This window comes from Drosophila tropicalis, unplaced genomic scaffold (assembly GCF_018151085.1).
Source record: "Drosophila tropicalis isolate 14030-0801.00 unplaced genomic scaffold, ASM1815108v1 contig_443, whole genome shotgun sequence".
NCBI classification, from domain to species: Eukaryota; Metazoa; Arthropoda; class Insecta; order Diptera; family Drosophilidae; genus Drosophila; species Drosophila tropicalis.
Window position 1 is genome coordinate 1,493,360 of NW_027172907.1, and position 24,027 is coordinate 1,517,386.

The 24,027-nt window shown below is 38.9% G+C and overlaps 5 protein-coding genes across 6 annotated transcripts in view; 3 read left to right on the top strand and 2 right to left on the bottom strand.

Moving 5' to 3' along the window:
- The window catches only part of Pxn (Peroxidasin), a 31,827-nt gene extending 29,075 nt beyond the window's left edge, over positions 1–2,752 (bottom strand). Inside the window, exon 1 of the mRNA XM_068286543.1 lies at positions 2,237–2,752. Coding sequence (XP_068142644.1) covers positions 2,237–2,424 — 188 coding nt within the window. The 5' untranslated portion in view covers positions 2,425–2,752. The remainder of the gene's footprint in view (positions 1–2,236) is intronic.
- A 1,668-nt stretch (positions 2,753–4,420) lies between these two features.
- On the top strand, positions 4,421–6,536 carry LOC137573732 (uncharacterized protein KIAA1143 homolog). The gene is made up of 3 exons (XM_068285746.1): positions 4,421–4,640; positions 4,750–4,906; positions 6,295–6,536. The coding sequence occupies exons 1-3, from the start codon at positions 4,533–4,535 to the stop codon at positions 6,534–6,536; spliced, it is 507 nt and encodes a 168-aa protein (XP_068141847.1). The 5' UTR covers positions 4,421–4,532.
- A 5,277-nt stretch (positions 6,537–11,813) lies between these two features.
- Positions 11,814–16,440, top strand: MEP-1. Of its 2 annotated transcripts, none has more exons than XM_068285743.1 (6): positions 11,814–14,612; positions 14,684–14,956; positions 15,039–15,317; positions 15,397–15,576; positions 15,663–16,029; positions 16,171–16,440. In XM_068285743.1, the coding sequence occupies exons 1-6, from the start codon at positions 11,814–11,816 to the stop codon at positions 16,173–16,175; spliced, it is 3,903 nt and encodes a 1,300-aa protein (XP_068141844.1). In that variant the 3' UTR covers positions 16,176–16,440. The 2 variants fall into 2 exon arrangements, with proteins under 2 accessions (XP_068141844.1, XP_068141845.1); XM_068285744.1 differs by having other exon boundaries at positions 15,042–15,317.
- Positions 16,441–18,113: 1,673 nt separating this feature from the next.
- On the bottom strand, positions 18,114–19,170 carry LOC137574076 (uncharacterized). Its single transcript, XM_068286187.1, has 2 exons — positions 18,946–19,170; positions 18,114–18,884 (listed from the first exon to the last, which is right to left on the bottom strand). The coding sequence occupies exons 1-2, from the start codon at positions 19,098–19,100 to the stop codon at positions 18,395–18,397; spliced, it is 645 nt and encodes a 214-aa protein (XP_068142288.1). The 5' UTR covers positions 19,101–19,170; the 3' UTR covers positions 18,114–18,394.
- Positions 19,171–21,232: 2,062 nt separating this feature from the next.
- On the top strand, positions 21,233–22,466 carry LOC137573962 (uncharacterized). Its single transcript, XM_068286068.1, has 2 exons — positions 21,233–21,324; positions 21,409–22,466. The coding sequence occupies exons 1-2, from the start codon at positions 21,295–21,297 to the stop codon at positions 22,318–22,320; spliced, it is 942 nt and encodes a 313-aa protein (XP_068142169.1). The 5' UTR covers positions 21,233–21,294; the 3' UTR covers positions 22,321–22,466.
- Positions 22,467–24,027: the final 1,561 nt, after the last annotated feature.

Sequence of the window (24,027 nt, forward strand, 5' to 3'; positions counted from 1 at the left end):
TGTTGTTCACACACACACATACATATGTATGTATATATGTAGTTAGATAGTTGTTTCGGAAGGCATTATAAATTATGCAGCCATTTCCACCTTACACAAAAATGAAGATTAATTTAAGTACTGGGTTAAAAGCAAGTCGCATTTGGCTTGGATTTTAACTACCTTTCATTGCTAATGAATAGAAATTAATTACATTGTATGATACAACTTGCAGTACATCAATCGTTCAGCGTTGCCAGATTGTCAATCCATTTACAATGTAATTAGGTTAATTAACAGTTTCCTTCTACAGGAACTCTAAGAAAAACGATTGATAAGATATGTTTATAGATTGTATGTCCACATAAGATGAATGAATTGAATAACAGAATAATACAGAATAAAATAAATTTGAATCGGCTTAACATCAAATGGATTACAATACTTGATTTTATTGACAAAGGTTTAGACATCTTTTTGCATTCTGAACGCAATTACTAATTTCATTTGATTTCATTACATCCTTTATTATGTTGATTATAGAGTTTAGACTTCAGCTGAGAATTCCAGTCTAATTCTTTTTTATTATTTTGTGTAATGAATTGTATTCACATGGTAAAGGAGAATGAAATAGAAAAACCTTTATTCGAGACTTAATACTAAAAGAGGCACTTAATGGAAAAGTTTTAGAATAACTTTTCAGATTAAGGATAACTTTTAATTCGGAGTTGGCTTAAATGCGTTTTAGCTGAAGTGGCGTGTGATTACTTATTCAATTTTTGTATCTTACCTAAATATTCTGACTGAAAGCATCTGCGAAGTCGATTAGATTTGCATGTACTTATAAAATGGCTTAGTAAATCATGATGATCATGACAAATCGTTGGGTTAGAGCCCACATTTGTTGCAGTGGCTCGATACATCTTCGTTTGGGGCCAAAAAGAACTTTCGATTCAAATTGAATTCTGTACAAAAATTCCAGAGGAATGTGTGCGAGTGTGTTTTTTTTCTTAGCGTTTTTAACCAGAATCGTTGCAGTCGTTGCACATCCCACGGCCTATATAAATATGCATATGTTCCACAAACATTTGCCAAGTCATCATCAGACTCCTTCTGTGTTGCTTCAACTCCTCGTCATCCATTCCGGCGCAAAAATCTCCGCCGAAAAATTCATGCGAAAACTGCTGACATTTTTCGGTTGACAGAGAGAGGTGAAGTTTTTTGGTGGGGCACAGGAGGGATGGGAGGACAAAATAAATGCAATGTCAGTAAAATATTCCACATGCATGCAAATATTTCGCGATAAATATACAAATCCCCAAAAGAGAGAACTGTATTCTCTCTTCTCTCTGCCTGCGCCTCCGCCTCCACCACTGCCTATGGCAGTGTCTCTGTGTCTCGGTTAGGCGGCGGCGACATCCATTTAATTGAGTCAACACGCAGATTGGAGATAGAGGTTGAAGCATACCGGGGATGCCCAGGGGTTGGCTAGAAGCAGAGAAGCTGCCATGCAGTTTGTTTTGTGGGGGGGTGGGGATGCGAGGTGGTTGCATAGATGGCAGATAGGAATGGCAGGCTTCAAATTAACGCCAACTGGCAACTTTCGTTGCGAAGCATTAAAAACTAATTTATGGATTTTGGGTAAAGTCAACTTTTTTCTGTCTGTGTGTCTGTGTTAGAAGTGTGATTTATGCATCACTGAAAGAAAATAAATGATCCCCCTTTTGGAAGTATTCTGCCTCTCACTTCTGTTAATCTAAAACTCAAAATTGCTAATTTAAAACGGCGGCATATACTTAACAAGGACTTGAGCGAAAAAAAAAAAACTCAAACATGATCTTTATTTTCACGGAAAGCGGAAACCAAATTATGATTTGGACCATTCTGGTCCTGACCACATTCACATGTCCAAAACAACTTCAAAAATTCTGAATATGTGGTCTGAACCAGAATTAAAATTCTAAACTTTAATTGGAGATAATCCGGCATTAAGTAATCTTCGGCGCCAGCAGCATGTCTTTTTGTTAACATGGTTTCAAAAAAACAGACTCACAACCAAACGATATTCTTTGGTTTCTCAGAGAAATACATATGAGAAACTTTTATACAGAAAACTCGCGTCAAAATATTCTGAAACATTTTGGTTGTAAACTGCTTTCAACAGAACGCAAAATTTTTAAGATAAAAATGTATTATGTTAGCGCTTTTTAAGCCTTTTTTGACACCAGGACAATAGAGGATATTTAATGATACTCACAGGACTTGGGTATCCCTCGGAACTTGGGGTATTTCGGTTAGACGAGCTTTAATGCAGCGAGCCGTTCGTTGAAAGCAATTGCATCCGGCGGGACAATATGGAGTGGCATGACTCCAATTGATGAGGCATAGAGCATAGAGGACTAACACCACCGTAGCAGCAGGAGCTTGGTAAAAATATCGTGCCATGGCCGGGCAGTGTGTTGATTGAAGGTCTCTTTATCAAGACGGAAGCTAGCTTACTGGGCTTTGCTTAGTGTTTTTTGTTTTTCTATTTTTATGTTGGATAAGAGCTTATCACTTGGTCACAGGAAAAAAAAAAAACTAAAAAAAAAACACATACAATGAGGAGATTTCTAGTATGTTTCTTCAAAGTTCTATTTATGTTCTTCCCATGTCACTGCGCAAGTGCGACTCACATAACGCTTAACATTTTCAACGAATTCGATATGAAATGCCGCCTGATTGTTTTTAGAATCTTCTTTTAAAAACTCTTTTCCAACCGAGACCACCACTGCACGCGCCAAATGCTGTCGAGCATCTGAATGGCGAATATGCCAGGAGCCGAGTTGCATGCATACGCCGCACAGTGGTCGGAAATCGGTATATTGCTGGTGTAATTCAAATTTCAAAAGTGTTTACACTTTTCCATCTAAGAATTGAGTATAGAATTTTATTGCATACTTTTTTGAGCTTTTAAAGTCCATATGACTGTAAAGGAGGATTTTTAGTAGAGCTCGAAGCGGCTCAATTAAAAAATTATGTGGAAAAACTTTGCCACGATACTGGCCGACTCGAGATTTTTGACTTTCGACTAACTCAACCTACTGCGATTTTATTTTTCAAATTAATGTTAATGTTTGTTTTAAACGTTGCAGATAACTTGTCATTTTTGGCAAATCTGGTCACTGTGCGTTGCTGCCACCGAGCAACGAGCTCGAACTACATATGCACGATGAAGACGACGACGACGGTGACTACGACGACAGTGTCGACGGCGACAGCAACGGTGACGCCGCCGGATGCAGTTTGTGATAACCAGAAAAACTCAAGAGTTCTCGATTTGTGTAGCTCAACAAAAACATGAACAACAAAGGCAACAACAAAAACCAGAGAAGCACAAAAACTAAATAAAGAAAAAGAATCTCCTAACCAAGGCTGAAACACTTTTGACTTGGCCACTCAATGTATTTCACAAAGGTAATCCAAAAAATAGGTGAAAAAAGTAAGGCAACTAAGAGAGCAAGTATACGCCACGTTGAACTGCCTCATAAAATGCTTTGCTCATATTTAATGCATGACACAGGGATCAAGTGGTGGGCGAAAAAGTGCTGACTCCATTTGCAGCTATTTGTTGTACGCTTTGGTGATAAGACGCGAAATCAAATTTAAAAGCTATCAATTTGATATTAGTTTAGGGACTGCACAAAACTTCGATTCACATGGCGCGTGCCAGGATGCAATTGCCAGAGTTGGGTTGGTCTATCTTTCTGTTTTTTTTTTTTTTTTTTTTGCAGCAGCAGCCAGCATATGCTCCCAAGTGATGTCATGCAGTAGCTCATAACGTTTGCCCAAGTTGATTTTTTTTGTTTTTTGTTTGTTGATTCTGCTCTTCAGCAAACCCCCTCGCTTGGTTATATTTTTGGTTGGCTGTCGAAGTTTGGAAATCAATTTACAGATGATTTATTATATTGGTTGTGTGAAGGGATGGGAAGAGATAGTGGGGATTGGTCTTCTGTATGCGACATCCAATGACGTTGATGAATGCCGTTGTGTATTGTTTTGCTGTCAGCTTTGATCACAATTTCGTTGCAGGTGAAGTGGAAAATTTGAAAGTTAGGGGACAGTTTTATGAGTTAAGGGACATGAGTCCCCATAGTGGCAAGCAGCTTCTAACTGTGAAGTTTAAAAAAAAAAAAAAACTAATAACTTTTTAAACCAAAAGTTGATGGATAAACTGGAAGCCATATTTGTGGCGCCAGAAATTTAAAATTTTAATATTTAGCGCCAATTCGATGTATCGATATAGAAATTTATCGATATTTTGCATTAGTGTTGGGAATAGTAACTTTGATCAGTGCTGGACAATGTGAGAACATTAAAATTGACATGTTGTTATCGATTTATTATCGAAAAGTATCGGCTTATTGGAAATCTGGCAGCTTTACGGGACTTTGGCGTTGCCACACATTGTCGCAAAACGAAAACTACAAAACAACAAATGTATAGAAGCGAATTAAGTTTTTTATTAATTTTCTTAAGTTACGCATTGATCTCGAATAAATGTTTTTACTGCTATGTCCAAGCGTAACAATATAACCTATGTAAAGCCACAGGAACCCAGCTTTCTAGCTAAACTCAAAGCGGAAATTGGCTATAAAGAAGGACCGACCGTCGACACCAAAGTAAGAGACTGCTTCAGCTCAGACCTACATACACGCAGCACCACCAACCCCCGCCGCCCACAATAAACTAAACTAAAACCCATATATATATATATTTGTAAAACTACAGCGCCAGAAACTCGAACAGGATCCGGACTACGACGATTTGGGTGAAGAGGAAAACGAAAGGCCGGAGCGTGAGGACGAGCAGCCGCAAATTGTTGTCCTGCAGAGTGGGGATCTTACCGCCGAGGAGGTGGCAATCGAGCAGCAGCGCATAGCAAAAGGTATGTACAAATACAGACAGACATATGCCGCTCTTATATATATGTATGTATGTATATTTGAGCCCAAGCGTCGGTGTGTGTGTATGTGTGTGTGTTTATTTGGATGTGTGTGTGTGTGTGCGTAGGTAGGATGTAGTTATCGTCTGTGGCAGTTTGGCTTTCAGTTCAGTTGAGTCAGAATCGAGCGTCGGTTGTCGTTTCTACGCGTCTGTCCTATACTATATATACATATATATATAGTATATATGTACATACATATATGCTATATGTATGAATGCGCGTGTGTGTGTTTTGCATTTTTTTTTTTACAATTGAATTTTTTGTGAAATGAAAATTTGAATAAACAAATCAAAAAAGAAAAGAACGGGAAATTGCATCCACTTTTGGGAAATTCACTTTTGGTGCGTGTAAATATTGGTGAACAAAAAATAAAATGTTGCAAGTGCATTTTTGCTTGTTTTGACTTGTGGGTGAAAATTCGATTTTAACTTCAATTCTAACCTCGAAAATGGTGCTCTGTTCCTGAAGTTCTACCACGCCCCCTTCGCTCCCTTTGCCGCCTACAGGCCCTTTCATTTAAAGTCAATGGCCAAAATGGGTTGTCATGACGATTTTCCCTCTACTGCTGCTGTCATTGCCCACTATTGCCTGATTCTTCTGACATTTCTGGCCAAGATTAGGGTTTTTGCAATTTAATAAGGTGGCCAGCGGAGCACCCTCCGCACACCAACACACACACATACTTCGACACACACACACACACTTAGACAATGGCCAAGGCATACACATTGACATTTTCATTGGGGGGAACAGCCAGAGCATGTGATGAAAATCAGAGCCAAAGCGCAGAGCATGATAAAGCAGCCGGCAAAGAAGTTAACAAAATAACGGCGACCCAACAACAGCTGCCGATGCCGCCGCCACCGCCGCTGTTACCCCCGCCACCGCCAACACATCTACATTGTGGCTGCTGGTGCTGCTGCTGCTGTTGCCGCGCGCAGAAAATCGGGTGAAAACGTGTAAAAGAATAAACGAAGCAGAAGCATAAAAGAAGTAAAGAAGAAAGAAGCAGGCAAAGAGGCAGAAGAGACAATGATGAACAAAATAAGCGAGTAAAGAGCAGGCCAAGTGGCTCGACGAAGGCGGCGGCGGTGGCGACGTGGAGGAACGTTAATGGGAAGAGTGGAAGGAAAAAGTGGTGGGGTCAGTGGTTAGCGGGTGGATGGGTGAAAAATATCTTTTTCTAATAGGGGGAGGACAGTGCAAAAAACGGATAGTGGGGACAGCCGGCATCTAAGAGTGTATGTGTGTGGGTGTGCGTGTGTGTATAAATTATTAATTGAATGCACTTTTCAATGATCAATACATTTTCACGGTTTGTGTTCCAGAGGAAGCCGAAAAACCAGCAGATTTAAACCAACCCATTGTCTTCAAGCAACGTCATAAGCCCACAAAGGACCCAGAGCTAGCAAAGAAGTCATCGTCATCAGCAACTTCAACGTCCGCATCTAAATCCTCAACAACCGACTCTAATAAAAAACGCAGCAAAAAATCCTCGAAGCCCGCAGCAGCAACCAATAAACTATCCTTCAACGAGGACGAAGAGGATAACGAAGCTGAATCGGATTAAGTCAGCAGAAGGAATTTGGGGTAAGAATAAGGCATGAGCCGACCTCACCTTATTTCCCTTCCACAAGAAATTGTTAGTTTAGTTGTACAATTTTTCAATTGTGTCATCAATTAATATTGATTTTAATAATTGATCCTTTTCAATTCGTATCTTTTGCTAAAAATTGTTTTTTTGATTGATGTAGGTTAGTTGTTTAGTGTCAGTAAGAATTCCATTTTCCAAGGTTAAGAAGGCAAAACGTTGATCAGATGAGTTAAACACGTTAACAACACAGAAAATATATAAGCATATCTATACACTTAGCGTTTATCTTTAAGAATTAACGTTTTATTTCAATCTGGTTTGATTAGGTTAATTTAACCCGCAATAGTCCTATCTCTAGATGTTTATTTAATGTTGATCTCAATAATTGTTCTTAGACTCTACTTTGTTTAATCAATTCTATTGAGACTTATTCAATCCAATCCCTCACCTAATTTTTTATTCACAAGGCGATAGAAAGCTTTATTTAAATTGTACATCAAATTATTAATAATGATAGAATACATACATATATCACAGCTTCTAAGCTGATGTTATTTCACTTAAGCTAACTTAAAATGATTTATAATTCGCATTAATGTTATCCACATTGAGTTTTCCATTTAGATATTCAAATCACGTGCTATACATCTCAGATACATAAAAGTTTTCAAGGCTTATCCTCGTCAAGATGAACATGTATTTAGATTTCAACTGTGTGATTAAACTTGATTAAGCAAGAAAAGGACTAAAATCCTTAATTCAGTCAGGATATTGATGGCAATGTCAAAATGAGTGAGACAGAATGATGAATTAGATGAGTAGATTGAGTATTGATAGAGAGTTCTATACCTAGGCCTAAGATATTCATACATAGCAGCAAGTTAGTTAAACAACTTTTGATTTAAACTGATCTGATATCTATGCCGAACTATTAATTTTCGCACTCCCATGTGCTCTAAATAAGCCATAATATTCTTATCTTAAATTTTACAACGATTAAAGTATCTGAGAATTCTGGGAGTTTTGGGTGCGATATATTGTATATTGTATGTCATTTTGTTGAAACTTTATGATTCTCTAGATAAGCGAAAACATGTACATATGTATGTACATACATATGTACATATATTTATGGGATTTAAGTAGACATAGTTATCAATTCTTCTGCGACTGATAGATAGACGAAATATAAAATTATTGAAAAATCTTACTGGATATTGGCATATCAGATTAGTTAATTCTTAAAACCGTATTTGAATCTTTAGAATTGTTGAACAATTTGTGAAATATTTGATCCAATGACTCATCCAGATTAATGAATCATCATTATGTACCATTCCTATGTATGTACATATGTACCTATATACGTATGTACATATGTATGTGCCTATATACATATGTACATATTTGAGGTTGGGTTTCATAATGTATATATGTATATACATGTGTACCTACATACGCATATGTATGTATGCGTGTTATTTCGTACGTATGTACATATGAATGTATGTCTTTATATATGTAGATACATATGTACGTACATACATACTATATCTACATTTTATTGAGCCGATATGGCAAGAATTGTGCTTAGTAGTAGAACTTCAAAGAAGAATACGAAATACATACATACATACAACAAAAACGAAAAACTCTCAAGTCAGATAAAAGTATTCTCCAACTTTAGGGTTGCCACTACCTATGCTCCTCATCCTCCTCTCCCCCCAACTCCCTTTCCACTTTGTGTGGATAATTCTTCTTCGACACAATTTGCACAGAGAAAATTGTTTTCTTCTTCTTATGGTTGTTGTTGTAACCCTAAAATGGAAGAAGAAGAAGAATATCCTTCATACAGAATATAAATGAGTAGGAGCCAAAAGGTCACGTGTATGTATAACATGAAAATGATTTTGTTATCGGGCAATATTATAACGATAGTTTTTTTGGGTCTTTAATGAACCCAGACCAACTAAAGCCGTAGCCCAGAGTAGGTGATGACTCTGACCATATACATACATACATACATATGTACATAGACAGTCAGCGTACATACATACATATGTACATGCTTACATATTTACATACATACATACATATATAAAGTGCTGACATACAAACATGTACATATGTATACGTACATACATACATATATATGAATAACGAAAAACTTCCTACCAGTTGCCGATCAACGGGGGTGAGAAGCGGGTTACTTTCAAATTTTGTACTTGCATATAGACCAAATCGCACACTCACACAAACACACACACACATATATATATATATACAGAGACATATACAGACAAACAAACTCGCATACACACACACACACACATACAAACAAACTGACATGAAACACACTTACATATTTACTTATATGTATACATATACATATATGTATGTATGCGTGTTTGTATGGCTGTCTGTATGTATGTATGTACATACATATATATATATATATATATATGAATATATAGCTCATGAGAGCGACAGAGAGGCAAACGTAATCTGAAATAAGTTGGAAAAAGACGAAGAAGAAGAAGCATCAGCAAAAAGTATCGTGATGAGTATACAGTTTAAAAACTTACAGACGCTTTGGCTAATAGTATGTATGTATGTGTGTGTGTCTGAATTTTAGTGTGCGTTTTAGTCTTCATCTGTAACTTAGTTTAATTACCCATCAACGGTATCGACATTTATCCAACATACTTTGCTTATACTTTTGTTATTTATCTTCTTTAAATTTTTGCGTGCCTAAATTTTTAAAAATCTATTGGGGAAGGCAGAAGTAGCGCCAAAAAACCCGTCATCTTTCAATACGCCGGCAAAAGCAACAACGAAGCAATGCCGTTTCATTTTTGTTTTGTTCATTTCGTTCGTGGCGCGCGTACAATTGTCAAATTTGTTTTTTCTTTTTTCGCTCGCTCTTTCTCTCTCTCTCTCTTTCTCCCTCCTCCCATACATTGCCATGCCATTCCATCCCATTCACATGGCAGTCACACACACACACAAATATATTCATACATGTATGCAAGTATGTGCAGCACCCACACGCCATACGCACACACACACACACACATATGCATTGATAATATTCGCTATTTTTGAGCGCAAAATTTTCTAGTTGCTTACTCTCTCTTATTCTCGCTCCCCATCTTTTACACAACTAACTCACTCACTCAGGTGTTACCGGGTTAGCTACTTACATATACTCTAAATAAAAAGACATGTTTTTTTGAAATTAATTTAGGTGTCTTTTACTAATCAAACTAAATAGCAATAGAGAGTGAACTAGTTGTTACATTTAGTTGGTAATTGTTATTACTTTTGTTTTAATATGCATTTTGAATTTTCCTACTATACATGTTATTATCGATAAACGATAAACGACGTGTGAACAACTCTGTTTGCTCCCGGCTGCTTGAAAACAACTCTGTTTTTTCCTCTCCCTCTACCTCTTCTTCCTCTTCTTTTTTTTTCTTTTGCTTTTCCGCTTTACACATTTCCAGTTTGTCTTTCTTCTTGTTGTTCGTCGTTCGTTTGTGTCCGCGTTTTCGGTCTCAGCGTTTTCCAATTCTTTTTTTTTTTTTTGCTTGTGTCTTGTTCTATGAAAAGGAAAATTTCTGTTAAACGGAGAATAACAAAAAAAAATTGTGTTTTGTTTTGCCATTCATAAGAACTGACGGAGAAAACAACAAACGAACAAACAAACAATAACAACAACCTGTGTGTGGCATTTGTTTTGTTGAGACTTGTGGGAAAATGTAAATTTTGGTGTAAGTTGCGGCAAAATATGTTATTAATGAAAATATAAATAAAAGTTTTAAACTGTTTTCAATCATTGTTCTTTTGCCAATAACCCCCCCACACACACACACACAGACACACACACAATTGAATTAACTCACACACACAAGAACGCGCAAAAAAAAAAAAACACGCTCCTTCTGTACTCAGCGTTTCTGGTACTCCACCATGCCGCTATAGCTAGAGAGCTATAGCTATAGCCATAGTCATAGTCAGTCAGCCCAAAAGCCAAACGTCGTCGATGTCGTAGTCGGCGTTATTGCCCCTGCCGGACCCCGCGCGCCATTCATGCTATAGCGTTCCCTGCTCCCCACCGATTACCGCTGTATGGCCCACCTTTCATCATCCCAATGTCTGCGTGTCCGTTTGTATCCACACAAATATATAGACATTTGTATGGATGTATGTGCGGATGTATATATATAGATTGTACATATCCATATATATATATTCATATATATGTATATATTGTATATATATATGTATTTTGTTGTGTTTGTGTGTGTTTGTCTTAGCTTGTTGTTGTTGCTGTGTATGTGTGGCATTGCTCGGTAACTGTTCGTTTGTATGTACATATGTATGTACAAATAAATATATATGTATGTATATACGTCACATATATATGAATGTAGTATATATGTATGTATGTATATATGTATATCAGCTACATTTTGTTTTTATGTAATTTACATACCTCTACTTCTCGACTCTGCAATTTTTACTTGCATCTAAATGTATACTCACATCCATTTATTTATATATGTATGTATACATATGTATATATTTTATTTCATACGTATTAAATTGTATTTTAGTTTTAATCCAATATGGCAGCCATTTTGTATCCAATCCCTCCTTCCTTTTTGTACCCACTTCGCCCACTTCCAATCGCTCCCAGCAGCTCCCGCCCCTCCTCCTCAATCCTTTTTACTTGCTCCTTCCTGGCTTCCTTCCTGTGTCTGCCTACTATTACTTGCCTTGTTGCCCTTCTCCCTTAATTTATCCCCTTCTTTCTCCTAAGTTAAAATGAGTTTTAAATCACCTAGATTTCAATTTTGTTTCTTGAGTTCTGCATTTTATTTTTATTTATTTTACTTTATTTTTATTTTTTGCCATTTTTGCGTTTTTTTTCCTCTCACTCTATCTCTGTGTCTCTTTCTTTTTTCTCTCCTGTCTCTGCTTCTTAATTTTTGATTCCGTTTTGTGCTTTGTTTTTTAGTTTTAGTTTTCTTTTATGTGCCAATTTTTCCGGTTGGCAGCTGCAACAATAATTTTAATAGATTTTTAATTTTATTGGTTTTGAAATTTGTTGTTAAACATTTAAAATTTTTGTTTTAGGATCTGGAATTGGCATCGCATCAACAGTATCTTCAGCCAAGGAAGAATTAATACAAGGAGCGCAGCACAGAATTATTTCTAACTTAAGAATAGGAAACATTCCACTAACAAATGACGGAAGTCGATGTGGTTTTGCCAGAGGGCGTGGCGGAGCCTACTACTAAGCTAGCCAGCTCAACAGAAGACTCAAGGAAATCAGCATCACCACCACCAGCAGCACCACCCAAGACCACCACCCCACCACCAGCAACAGCGACAGATGAAAATGAACAACAAAAGTTAAGAAGAAAATCCACAACAGATTCAACAGAAGGTGGAGAACCAGATAGAGATGGGGATGATAAGGAGCTGGACGAAATCGATGCGAAAGACGGGACAGCCGAGGAGGAGACATCAGAGGAGGTTATTGATGATAGCAAGAAGGACGGTGATGACGACGATGCCATCATAAAGAAAGATGGTGTCAAGGATTCTACAGATTTGCTTAAAAAAGATGTGACCGAGGCCTTGCCAAAAGCTCCAGAACCAAGCGAATCTATGGAAGTTGATGAAAGTGTTTCCGATAAGGCAGAAAACGATGAAGCAGGAGAGGTGGTCGATGCCGATAAGGAATCAGCAGATGCGGAGGTCGAGCCAGAACCAGAGGCGGAACCGGCGGAAGGCGAGGATGAAGACTCACAGATTACCACCAGTAGTACGAAAGATTTAAAAGCTCAGGAAGATGAGGAAGAAGAGGATGAAGGAATGGAAGTCGATGAGGAAGTTGCCACCAATGGTGACCATGATCACGGCGCAACAGCGGAGGTAGAAGCTGAAGCTGAGACAGAAGAAATTGAAGAAGAAGATGAGCTAGATAAAATAGGCAGTACAGCTGAGAACAGTTGTGAGGCAGAAGATCCACTTGGAGCGGCGACAATTGGGTCAACTGCTGATACTGATCCAGCAGCTGCAGTTGACGATAGTGAAAAAAAGAAGGTTGTTGTCGTTGTGGATGTTGACAAGGAGGAAGCGGAAAAGTTGACTAAGCAAACAAAGGAAACAGTTAATGGCTTTGTTGCCAGTCCCAAGGAAACAAGGAAAGAGAATGGTCAGGTCAGTCCAGCCGAAGTCAAGGACGGTGTGGTCAATTTGGATGAGGATAGTGATGAGGAGGTAACAATTACTGCTAAGAAGAAAAATGATGTCGTCATCGTCGGCGGCGGTGTTGGTGGTGGTGGTGGTAAACAGACAATTTCCGCGCCGGCTTCTTCATGTGGAGCCGAATCCTCGGATGATGCTGTACTCATACCCTCCGATTCTGAATCTGAGTCGGCAGCACCAGCAGCAAATCCGCCAGCAACCAGCCAATTAGTAGTCAAGCCCACTCCGCCTCCATCCCTGCCGGTAATAGCAGCAACATCCAATCATCATCATAATAACAATGACGACGACGACGATGATGATGATGATGACTGTGTTGTTATTGAAGATGATTCGCCTCCTAGCAATCAACCCTTGGCATTAGGAAAACGTAAAGCCATTGACTTGGATGACTTGCAGGCGAATAGCAAGCGGCAACGCAGCTCCACACCCTCAGGATTGGGACAGTTGACAATTAAGGACGCTCGCTCCCTGATGCCGCATGATCTGACAGCGTCTGTTGGCGGTGGTAATGGCGGTGCTGGTATCTATCCGGTCACAATAACCAATGCGGTGACTGGAGCAGCCACCAATTTGGGTGTAGCCAATCCACCGAAACTAGTGCCGATGGCCAATAGTGCTGGAGGATTAAATGCTGCGGCGTCTCAACTAAACACTCCCACTTTGACGCTAACGGGCGGATTGCCCAGTATGACCAACAATGCCAATCTTCTGCCAGGTCTTACCGATGATATGTTTGTCCTCGAGGCGCCATCCTTTATTGTGCCCTACATCTATGAGAAGCCGCCGCATGATAACATACGGGAAGTCATCAAGGCCATCGAAGCTAAGTATTCTTTGTCGCCCGAAGATCTAGCCGAAGCAGTCAAGGGTGATGAGTTCGATATGATGACGGAACAGAATAAGGAGGACAAACCATTGGATCAGCAGCAACAGGAGGCGGCAGCTGGCAAAAAGAAAAAGAAGCGCGGTGACGATGAATCCTGGTCCGAGCAATCAGATGATGATGACGATGATGAAGATGACGATGATTCGGAATCGGGTGTACGCACCAAGGTTCTCATAAAAGAGGCCAACGATGATTTGACTGCCCTCAAGGGAGCCATTAAACCGGCTGCTGCTCTGGCCGCATCAGGAGCAACTGCCGGCAGTTCCTCAAATAAGCCTGGACAAGAAAACTATTTTGAGAGCCCACTGGGAATGTTTTTTATGGACATTGGAGTGGGTCTGGTGCAGGAGTTCGTTCAATCCGATCTGTTGCGTCTACAAAAACGTAAAATGCGTAAATCTCTGTCTCGAGACTCCAAAGATTTCGAAATGGCCATCAATGCGCTGTCGGGTAATCTGCAGGCATCTAAAACGAAGAATGCCCCCTTCAAGTTTACCATGAAACGTTGTGAATTCTGCAACTTTAAATCCGAATCGGCCCTATCCATGGCCAATCACTACGAGACGCCGCATATGAATGGTGTACTCTATAAATGCAATTTCTGCACATTTGAGATCCGCAATGCCAACGAGATAGTTTATCATATGGAGGCAGTGCATAATATCAAGGCGCGCCTGATCAAACCGTTGCCGTATCATCAGTGTCCGAACTGTGGATTTGAAGATAATGGCAAGGCCAAGTTAGCACGCCATCAGCCTGTGTGTGCAAAGAAATTCCGGCCGGAATTGAATCTGGCTCCGCCCAATGATTGGGAGGCACCTGCCAAAATACCACGGATTAAGCCGCGACACGGATTGGTTGGAACAGCCACAGCCTATCAGGTAATATAGAATGATAACCACCAATATCCGTGCCGAATTTTTTCTAACTTGAATTCATTTCCTTCTTATAGGCTATGGCCGCCCAGGCAGCTGCTCAGAAAGCTGCTCTGGCCACTATCCAACAACAGCAGGCGCAGGCACAGGCCAGGAATTTGCAGGCTGCCGCTTTGGCTGCTCAGAATGCGGCCAAAATACGACAAAGAGCTCCTCAGTTGCCCAAATCTCTGCCAGCGGGAAACAGCTTAGTACGAAACCCGGCGGCGCCGGTGCGTGGGGCTGTTGCCAACGCAGGAGGACTATCGCTGCCCAATAGCTATCAGTTGGCTGCCGGTCAGCTGGTACAGGTAAGCAAGTCTGCGGCGCATCATCTTGAGACAGATATTCATTGTTCTAATTGTGTATGTGTTTTTCTTTCAAATCCATTAGCAGGCCTCCAAGAAGCCCATGGCCGGACAGCCAAGCATCTCAATAACGCCATTACCTCGTCAAAGTTCGTCCGCTGGTGGTATTGGAGGAGCAGGGGGTAGTGGTTCAACTGCCGCTTCTTCATCCACTAAAGTGCCAGCCGGGGCAACGGGCATGAAGCCCGGCCAAAGTCCCAGCGGCAATAATAAGGCTCAGTTTGTTATATGCGAGATATGCGATGGTTATATCAAGGATTTGGAACAGCTACGCAACCACATGCAATGGATGCATAAAGTGAAGGTAAAGCAGAGTTTCTATTGCTGACATATCGAACAGAGAATTCTAATCCATTTTTTCTTTCTTCTTTACACCCCTTTAGATACATCCGAAAATGATCTATAATAGGCCGCCATTGAATTGCCAAAAGTGTCAATTTCGTTTCTTTACGGATCAAGGTTTAGAGAGACATTTGTTGGGCTCACATGGCTTGGTCACAAGTTCCATGCAGGAGGCTGCCAACAGAGGCAAAGATGCTGGTCGCTGTCCTGTTTGTGGAAGGGTAAGGATCCCGCCCGATAATAATATTTATTAGTCACATATTTTATTAATGTCGTTTCTCTTGTTGTCTTTCCCTCTCTTGTTTAGATGTACCAATGGAAATTACTGAATCACGTATCGCGCGACCATCACATGACCCTAAAGCCTGCACACCTCTCCTACAAATGTACCGTATGCACGGCCACCTTTGGAATGTACAAACAGTTTGAAACGCATGTATATACGGCGCATAGTACTGTGGCACGAAAGGCCATGGATAGCAAGAAGAATAGCAGCGGCAGCAGCAGTTCCGCGCAATCGAGTGGCGGCGGCTCTGGCTCTGGACTCTCACGTAATTCCCTGGGAGCGGCCAATGATTCGCTATTGAAGCCATTGAAAATCAATGATGAAATTACTATCATACCACAGCCTGCATCGAAGCCACGCATCACAAATATGGAGAGTCATGTTATAGGTAATTATAAATTAAAAATAAAAAATGACCAAACTGTTGTGTTACCAAGCTGATGCATCCTCATGTTGAGCCTATCCAAGTAGTTGTGTTATTCGTTAAACATTATACTAATTCGTGACATTTCTTTTTCGTTGGTTGCAGATTAAGGATAGCGCATTGGATCAACCAAAAACCTAATCTCTCAGCGCTTTAAGTTAATGGTTCTATTTAGATTAACATATACGTTTGGAGGATTGTATAAATGATGCGATAAATATATAAATCTAAACCCTTTTAACTTTAATAATAATTAATTATAATTATAAACAATAATCGTAAAACATTTAACAAACAACAAAATGCAAGCAGACAAACACAAAACAAAGCAAAAGAAAAAAAATGAAAGAGAGGAAACCAGATATAAAAAAGAGCTACAAGGATAACACCATAAGGCATTAAATCCACACAGATATATATATATATACTATATATACCTAAAAAATAATGTTAGTTACGCAGATTTAGTTGATTCATGAGTGTGCACATAAGTTTCGCGTTGAAGTTCTAGCTGCTACTAATTTGAATCATATAGCATATATATATATATATATGAAACACATACCATTTACACATATATATATATGTATAAATATTTAACTAACCATTTATGTATTTACATATATGTATATATATATATATATATATATATATATATGTACATCAGTATGTGTAATTAGAGATATAAAGTATATTAACTATATTATGAAAAGAGGCCGCCAGAGCGCATCGTCTTCATGGGCGATTATGTAAACTAGTTAAAAACTAAAAACAAACTATTTATACGACAAATACAAGTATCATTTAAAAAAAAGAAACAAAAAACGAAACCAACAATTGTGTGTTGCAAGCAACTTCCCGCCCCTGATCCCATTCTGAGACCCCTGTATCCATACCGATCCGTATATGTACATATATACATTTCTGAATAGGTCCGATCCAAGAAAATTCACGTCTCTTTCCAGGCTTAAACTAATTGTGTGCTGGGGAGATGAAGAAATACAAACTGGGTCAACTCTCTAACTGATATGATTTGGCAAAGAAATGAGACAGTAATTGATAACGAGCGAGACAGGGAGAGAGAGAGAGAGAGACAGAGTGAGAGACAGACATACAGACAGAAAGAGAGGGTTAACATTTAAATTTTTGTTTACAAGTTTAAATTTATATTATCGATAAATATTGAAGAGTATATATATAGATATATATATATATCAACTTTTAGCTGTTAAGCTCCCCATGTACTACAGTTATGCAAGCAACAAAAAGAAAAGAAAAAACCACGCCCTCACATATACACACACACACAACAAATAAACAAAACAGAAAATGAAGAAAATTAAAAAAAAAAAAAACAACCTAGTTAATGTAAAACTGAACAAAATGAATTTATTAACTAAAAGCAGAATATGTAGTTGAGTTTTCCATTTCAAATACAAACAGGGTATCTAGGCGTCGTTACCAGTTAGGATCAAGGATTTGGCACTTTGAATGTTGCGTCTAAAAGTTGGCAAAGATTGTCACTATAAATTAACACTTAATGTTAGCAAATTGGTTTTGTGTCAAAAGGGCAAAAGTAAACTATATGGTAAGTGTTTTTTGGACAGCCAAAAACTATCAAATGCTAAAGAACATTGTCCTTAAGGCATACACATTAGTATATATGGAGCAGATCAGAACCTGTTTTTATGTTTACCTGTTTGTTTTTTTGATTTCCTTGAATTTCCTTCTTGGGAAAGGTGGTCAACCTTGTTTTCCCAGCATAAAAAAAGAGTTTAAATGACCTTGCTTAGCGCTTCTAATTTTGAAATTTGTTATGTCATAGAAAGATTTTGAATTCTTTGTTTTTAACCGCCTTTATTAATTTGCAATCAATGATGAAATACTCGTATTCAATTAGTGGACTTTAAGTTAGTTCGTGTTGCTTTTCCACAGCAGCCAGGTGAGGGGTGAGAGAGATGAGGTTGTTCCCCTTTTCGAAAAATGCTTTTAGCAGGTAAAAGTCATATGATCCACAGAAAGAAAGAAACCAAAAAGAAAGAAAAAAGATTTACCTAGCACTAAATGCGAAATTTATTTTTACTCTATTAATACAAATACGAAAGCGAACGAAAAAAAAAAAACGGGCAGGTGAAATTCCAACCGTGTGATATATGACGACCATGCCTAAATCCATGGCAATCGATGGATGGATGATTTGTCCTCGTCTCCAGTCTCTTTGCTAACAATAACAGGGTGGGGGTGGTGTAATAACTAAGGTGGTTAAGGGGGTGTGAAGGGGTGGGTGGGTATAGCACAACGCACTGCATCATTGAAGTGTTTAACCTAATTAATTCTCTTCTTCGGATGTTTGCTTGGTCTCCGCTAGGACCTCGTTTGCCGAAATGGGATTGACTGGCTCGCCTTGTCCCAAATGACCAGTGGGCGGAAACAATTGGGCTGCATGCGTCAGCTGGGCCAGTGTATCCTTGTCCAGCACTTGAGGCTTCTCAGCTTGTGTAGTATTCGATTTGGTCAGTTGATAGAAGGCTGTATCACTATGGGTTATATTCACTATGCTGCCAGTTAGAGGCAGCGTCTCTAGCAACTCCTGTGGACTACTGAATGCACCAATATTGACCGGAGCAATGCCGGTAAGTACCTGGCCGGTGACATTTGTTTGTATGGGCAATGGTATGTTGCCCAAATCGATGTGACTCTTATTACTGTGTGCATCATAGAAGGTCAGATCAACACGCTCCTGGCTCTCAAAACTTGTGTCATTATCGCCGACCTCGGTTAAGATGCCGATCTCGTATACCACAGCCTTGACAACATAACTAAAGAGAGAAATACAGAGTGAGTGGGAGTCGAAGCCAAATGGGTAAAAGATTTGCTTACAGATTCTTTGGGGTATCATTGACACTGGCCCGCAGCTCCTCAATGGTGGCATTATCAATGCCGGAACTAACATCCAAAACTGGCAGCGTGCAGCCAAAGGCCATAAGCATGCCAAGCACAAGGGCTCCAAATGCAGCCTGATGGATTTGCATCATTTTTGGGGGAATTGGATTTGATACTCTGCTGCTTTGGAGTCGAGATTTGTGTGTTTCCTTCGCCCAGAGTCTTGCGCGTTTAAAGTTAATTAGGCCAGATCTGAGAGCTTTTATAGGTGGCGAATCGAGGCGCTATTCCGCGTAATTATCGACACCTGTTAATTGCCCGACAGGTTTGCTGCTGCTGCTGCTTCCATCCACATTTACACAGAGAGACCAAAAGATCGTTCAGTTTCTAGGCAGATCGAATGCTTCCGTTTCATAAGGGTAGTTCGGTGGGGGGCTTAGGAGGAGTCCAAAGTGTGTGTGTGTGGGAGGGGATGGGGGGGGGAGGGCAGGGGTGTTTGGAGGAGGAGTCTCAGTCTCACAACAGTCTCAGTCTGGTCATTGTTTTTTGATCGTCAGGCTCTAATTAATTGTGCTCGTTTCGAGGCATGTCCGAGTCACAGTCAGAGTCAATATGCAGTCTTTTTACGCAAATCTCAACTTGGTGTAATCTATAAACCTCCGCTTGTTTACCAATTTTAAACAATTTAAAAATAAAATCCCCATAAACATTGCACCTTTTTTTTTTTTTTTGGGATGTCGAAAATGACGCACATTCGGTTACTAATCTAAATGAAATATAAATTTATATCCCAGACACGCGCCACAATGTCACAAGATGATCAAAATATTGATCATACGCCCTGTGTGACGCTGCTGTCGATGATCTTTGGCCTTATAATTCAACCCGACCATCAAATCATCCACCCACAACTACTAAAACACATCTGTCCCAATCTGATTAATATCATTATAAAACCACAACAAAGTTGTAAAAGTTTTTTTTCCCACAAATTTTATTTATTTTCTTTTGATATTTCAATTAATATGTTTCTAACCCATTTCACACAAGTGTCAACCGCTTTAAGCCGCCTAAGGGTTTAGGCTTAACCAGTCAAATCCTGACTAACTTCTCCAAATCTCGACGACTTTCATTCATGTAGAGCATTCTTGCGGGTTCAACGGTATTTCCCGACACGTTTTGGCCATTTTACATGAAATTCAAATGGAAAATTTTGCAAATGCATCTCAAATATAATATATTTAGGCATTTTTCTTTTTATTTGTAATTGCAGTTAAGGTTTCCCATCTCCTTGTTTAGCATCCAATCATCATATTGCTCGTGCTTAAGATTATTATAATATTATTGAATATTTTTTGTATTTATCTTCTCGTTTTTGTTTGTTCATATTTAAATTATTGTTTCGAGTGATAAACAAAGTGTTATGATAATAACATTATGTCGGTTCTTTTGTTTTCAATCCATCGATGAGAAAGCATTTCAATATTTAGAAAAAACATTGTATTATGAGACATTTAAAAGCTCATACTCTTTCTTTTTTTCAAAAAAGATCATTGTACTTTGTCAAAGTGTTTGTTCCTCAAGAGATTAAACTAAACGAATTGAAGCAAAATTTCTCAACTCTGTTGGAAATATCCTTCCCCATATAAAATATAGAGAAATATCGAATTTCTTGAAATGAACTTGACATTTTTTATTGATACAGAAAGTCTACGGTAAATAGTTATATAATGATGTTTAAAAAATGATTGAAATATAAAAAGTTTCAACTATGATTATTTCGAAATTAATTTTCTAATTTACTTTTCTTTATTTGTTAGGGTATAAAATGTGCGTTGCATTGACAATTGTCCAACGGGATTTTTTATTTATAAACAGAAACATTATTTTTTTTCCTGGTATTCGCTTAAATTAATGTTAATTCTTTGTCATGTCTTCTTCAGGGCTTAATCCTTGAGATACATAGAGTCGAGACCGAAGGTTAGATCTATTACCATTGATTAATAAGAACCAGAGAATGCCAACTTGTCCATGCATGGACAGGGTACTGGCTACTGGGTACCGGGACCGGCACTGGCATCGCAATCAGCAGCGGCTCCGCCAGTGGATGCGAGAGAAAAACAAGTTCCCATCACCAGCCGCAAACATTGTGGGCCACGTTTAGAGTGCTAACTGAATAAAGCTTACAAATTAGCTGAAACTTTCTGAGATAGGGCGCGCACACAGCAGAGAAAAAAAAAACTTTAAAAACTCGCCAGCAGCTTGGAAATTGACTTATTATCAAGTTAAACTTTGAGGAAGCAACAAGCTCTCTAGTGTAGCCCAATTGAACAGGAATCTATTGCTATGGCCATGAAGTGCCTTTTGGTATTCACGGTGAGTGGATGGTATACACATACATATACTTCCGGATAAGTCTCTATCTCGATCTTTCCCCTTCTCCGCTTGGTATATATGCAGCTAATTTTGGCCACTAGTCTGGCAGTGCCCCTGCAGCTGATTCAGTTGGGCGATCTTTTTGCGGGAGTCGAGCAGCAACAGCAATCGAGGCAACAAGATGTTGTCAAGCGTCAAGTGCAGGCCAATGCGGATGGTCAATTGAAGCAGATCTCGTTCCATGGTCTAATTGGCGATTTGGAGAACAGTCTCTTCGAATCGGCGCTGAGTTTGCATGGTGCCAGTGCTCCGGATAGTGAGATAACTGAGATAAAACCCGACCAGGCAGATGAGGGGGGCTCAGAGCATGCCATAACTAAAAGATCGGATGAGTCGACTGCTACCACAGATAGTCCGTCTTCTTCCCCCGTGTCCACCAGCAGCTCCGACGAGGATGCACAAACTCGTAAGATACTATTGCAGACCACCCGTAAAGTGCCAAGCAATGATGAAGCGCCGGCTCATTTGATCATTGATCATGTGTCCGTTCAGCCACATAATGGTGGATCAGTGCCATTGATACCCACCTTCCAGGTGCATCGCACCAAGGTTATCTCGATTAAGGAGGATGTCAGCAGCGATGATAGCACCGATGGCAAGCAGACAAAGATTAGTATAACCAAAACCTCCATCACATCCACCGCACCCCTAGAGCCAAGTGTCGATACTCAGAGCACCAGTTCCACCCAGACAGAGGAGGTTAATTCCAGTACCAGCACCAGCAGTTCTCCCAGCTCAACAACAACAACAGCCACAACTGAGGCTAGCTCTAGCTCCTCGGATTCCTCCTCTAGTTCGAGCAGCACCACCACTACTACCACTACCACCACCACCACCGAACAACCCTTGGAGAAACTCAAAAAAGATGAGGAAAAATTAAAGGAGAAGGTCGCTGAGGTTGAGGCTGATCCTGTTATTCTAACCACTCGGGTCTAATCCACGCCTTTACATCCACCTCCCTATAGCCATAAGCCATCTCTCTCTCTCACACACACACATACATATACTCGCTCGCATATTTATGACACGCCAAGTTCAATTAAAGTCATGTGATTTGTTTACTTTTTTTTTGAGATCTGAAACTTTTGCTTACTTTTATTTAAATTTCAAATTCACACAACATTCAATAGAATGCTCAGTAGAAGGGAGAGGGGCTCAAGATTTGCCAAAAACAAAATTTTCGAGGCTCTAATTGTTAGAGCAAACAGTCTGAGAATTCCCGTATACATCCATAGTATATATTTTAATGAACGGAGCGATTCACTCGGGCATGAAGCCTGTTTTTCTTCTCAGGGAAAGGCTAAGACCAAAACATTTCCCGTCTCCATTGTTCGTTTCACTATCTTTGCAATTGCAAATGTTTATTTAATTTTGCAAATTGCAAATAAACAATACGAAAATAAACCTAAAACAAAAAATATATATGTACATATGTATACATATGTATCTCCAATTCTCCAGGTGAAACAGTCGGCAGCATCACCTGCAATTGGGTTAGTCAAATATAATCATCAGATTTACATTTTAGTTTTTATTGTGGGTGCTAATTGAGCGCATTTTTTTCGCGAATGATTTTGCAAAATTTTTTGAATTGAGAATTACGACGATAAATGTTTAAGTACACAGTATACAAAAAACTTTCTTAACCATCCGGTACAAGAGAAAGATCTTTAATGAGACATCATCATCATCATCATCATCATCATAACCCTCAGATGAAGACATTCGTATCCTGGGGGCAATTTTTTAGCGATCCTCCCGTCAACGGAATGGAATTTGCCAATATCGATTTCAAATTTTCTTACATCGTAATTTCTTTTTATAGGCTTATCAATTAGACAACTTAAGTACAACTTTAGTTCTTAAGCCACGGGCATTTGGCAAGGTGAACTTTCTTTCATTTCAATAAAAGAAAAACTAGAAAATGACGATAGCTATCTGGTTATCTTGGGCAATTATTGTCTTGTGCTCTCGAATGAGTCACTCTATACCTATGCATATATATACGATAATTAAGTTATATCAATCAAAAATTGATAAAGTGAAGAAAAAAAAACCAAACCAAAGAACAAACGAATCAACATGTTTCTTAGAAGGGAAAAACAAAGAAAAAAGTTATGGAAGTGCTTAATAACTTGCTTCAATTTTGAATGAATTTGGATGATTTGGAGTATTATGAGACTTGAAGATAATAAGTAAAGTATTTTGTAACTGAAATTTACGTTATTTCAAATATTTATGGAGAAATAATGTAGACTAAAAGCGTTTGCTGGTAATAAACGCATGGTATTAATATATTAAGTATACGCAATGTGCGCGTACATATGTACATATGTATGTATGTATTTTTTGTTGTTGTTGTTGAGATAAGTTAAGGCTTGTGATTGAAAACTGATTTCTCAAAATTTATTATTGTTGATTTTATTTTTGGATCTCTGCTAATTTTACATATAAAATTATTAATATTAAATATTTACTTATTGCTGATTTCGTTGTCGGCAAGACGATTGACGATTGACGAGCCTATTTCTCTATGCAATAATCATCCACAAGTGTGCCATAAAATATCATAATAAAGATAAATATTTGTTAGCTCATTGATAAAAACAGACAATGTGTACAATGTTTTGCTTGACTTCAATT

What these genes read in the sequence shown, in the direction of transcription:
- LOC137573962 (XM_068286068.1), top strand. Translation starts at nt 21,295, where the DNA reads ATGGCCATGAAGTGCCTTTTGGTATTCACG. An exon ending in AGTGCCTTTTGGTATTCACG is followed by an intron (nt 21,325 to 21,408) that starts GTGAGTGGATGG and finishes GTATATATGCAG; the next exon opens with CTAATTTTGGCCACTAGTCT.
- LOC137574076 (XM_068286187.1), bottom strand. Translation starts at nt 19,100, where the DNA reads ATGATGCAAATCCATCAGGCTGCATTTGGAGCCCTTGTGCTTGGCATG. An exon ending in AATGATACCCCAAAGAATCT is followed by an intron (nt 18,885 to 18,945) that starts GTAAGCAAATCT and finishes TTCTCTCTTTAG; the next exon opens with TTATGTTGTCAAGGCTGTGG.
- LOC137573732 (XM_068285746.1), top strand. Translation starts at nt 4,533, where the DNA reads ATGTCCAAGCGTAACAATATAACCTATGTAAAGCCACAGGAACCCAGC. An exon ending in GACCGACCGTCGACACCAAA is followed by an intron (nt 4,641 to 4,749) that starts GTAAGAGACTGC and finishes GTAAAACTACAG; the next exon opens with CGCCAGAAACTCGAACAGGA. An exon ending in GCAGCAGCGCATAGCAAAAG is followed by an intron (nt 4,907 to 6,294) that starts GTATGTACAAAT and finishes TTTGTGTTCCAG; the next exon opens with AGGAAGCCGAAAAACCAGCA.
- MEP-1 (XM_068285743.1), top strand. Translation starts at nt 11,814, where the DNA reads ATGACGGAAGTCGATGTGGTTTTGCCAGAGGGCGTGGCGGAGCCTACT. An exon ending in CTGCCGGTCAGCTGGTACAG is followed by an intron (nt 14,957 to 15,038) that starts GTAAGCAAGTCT and finishes CAAATCCATTAG; the next exon opens with CAGGCCTCCAAGAAGCCCAT. An exon ending in GCTGTCCTGTTTGTGGAAGG is followed by an intron (nt 15,577 to 15,662) that starts GTAAGGATCCCG and finishes TCTCTTGTTTAG; the next exon opens with ATGTACCAATGGAAATTACT.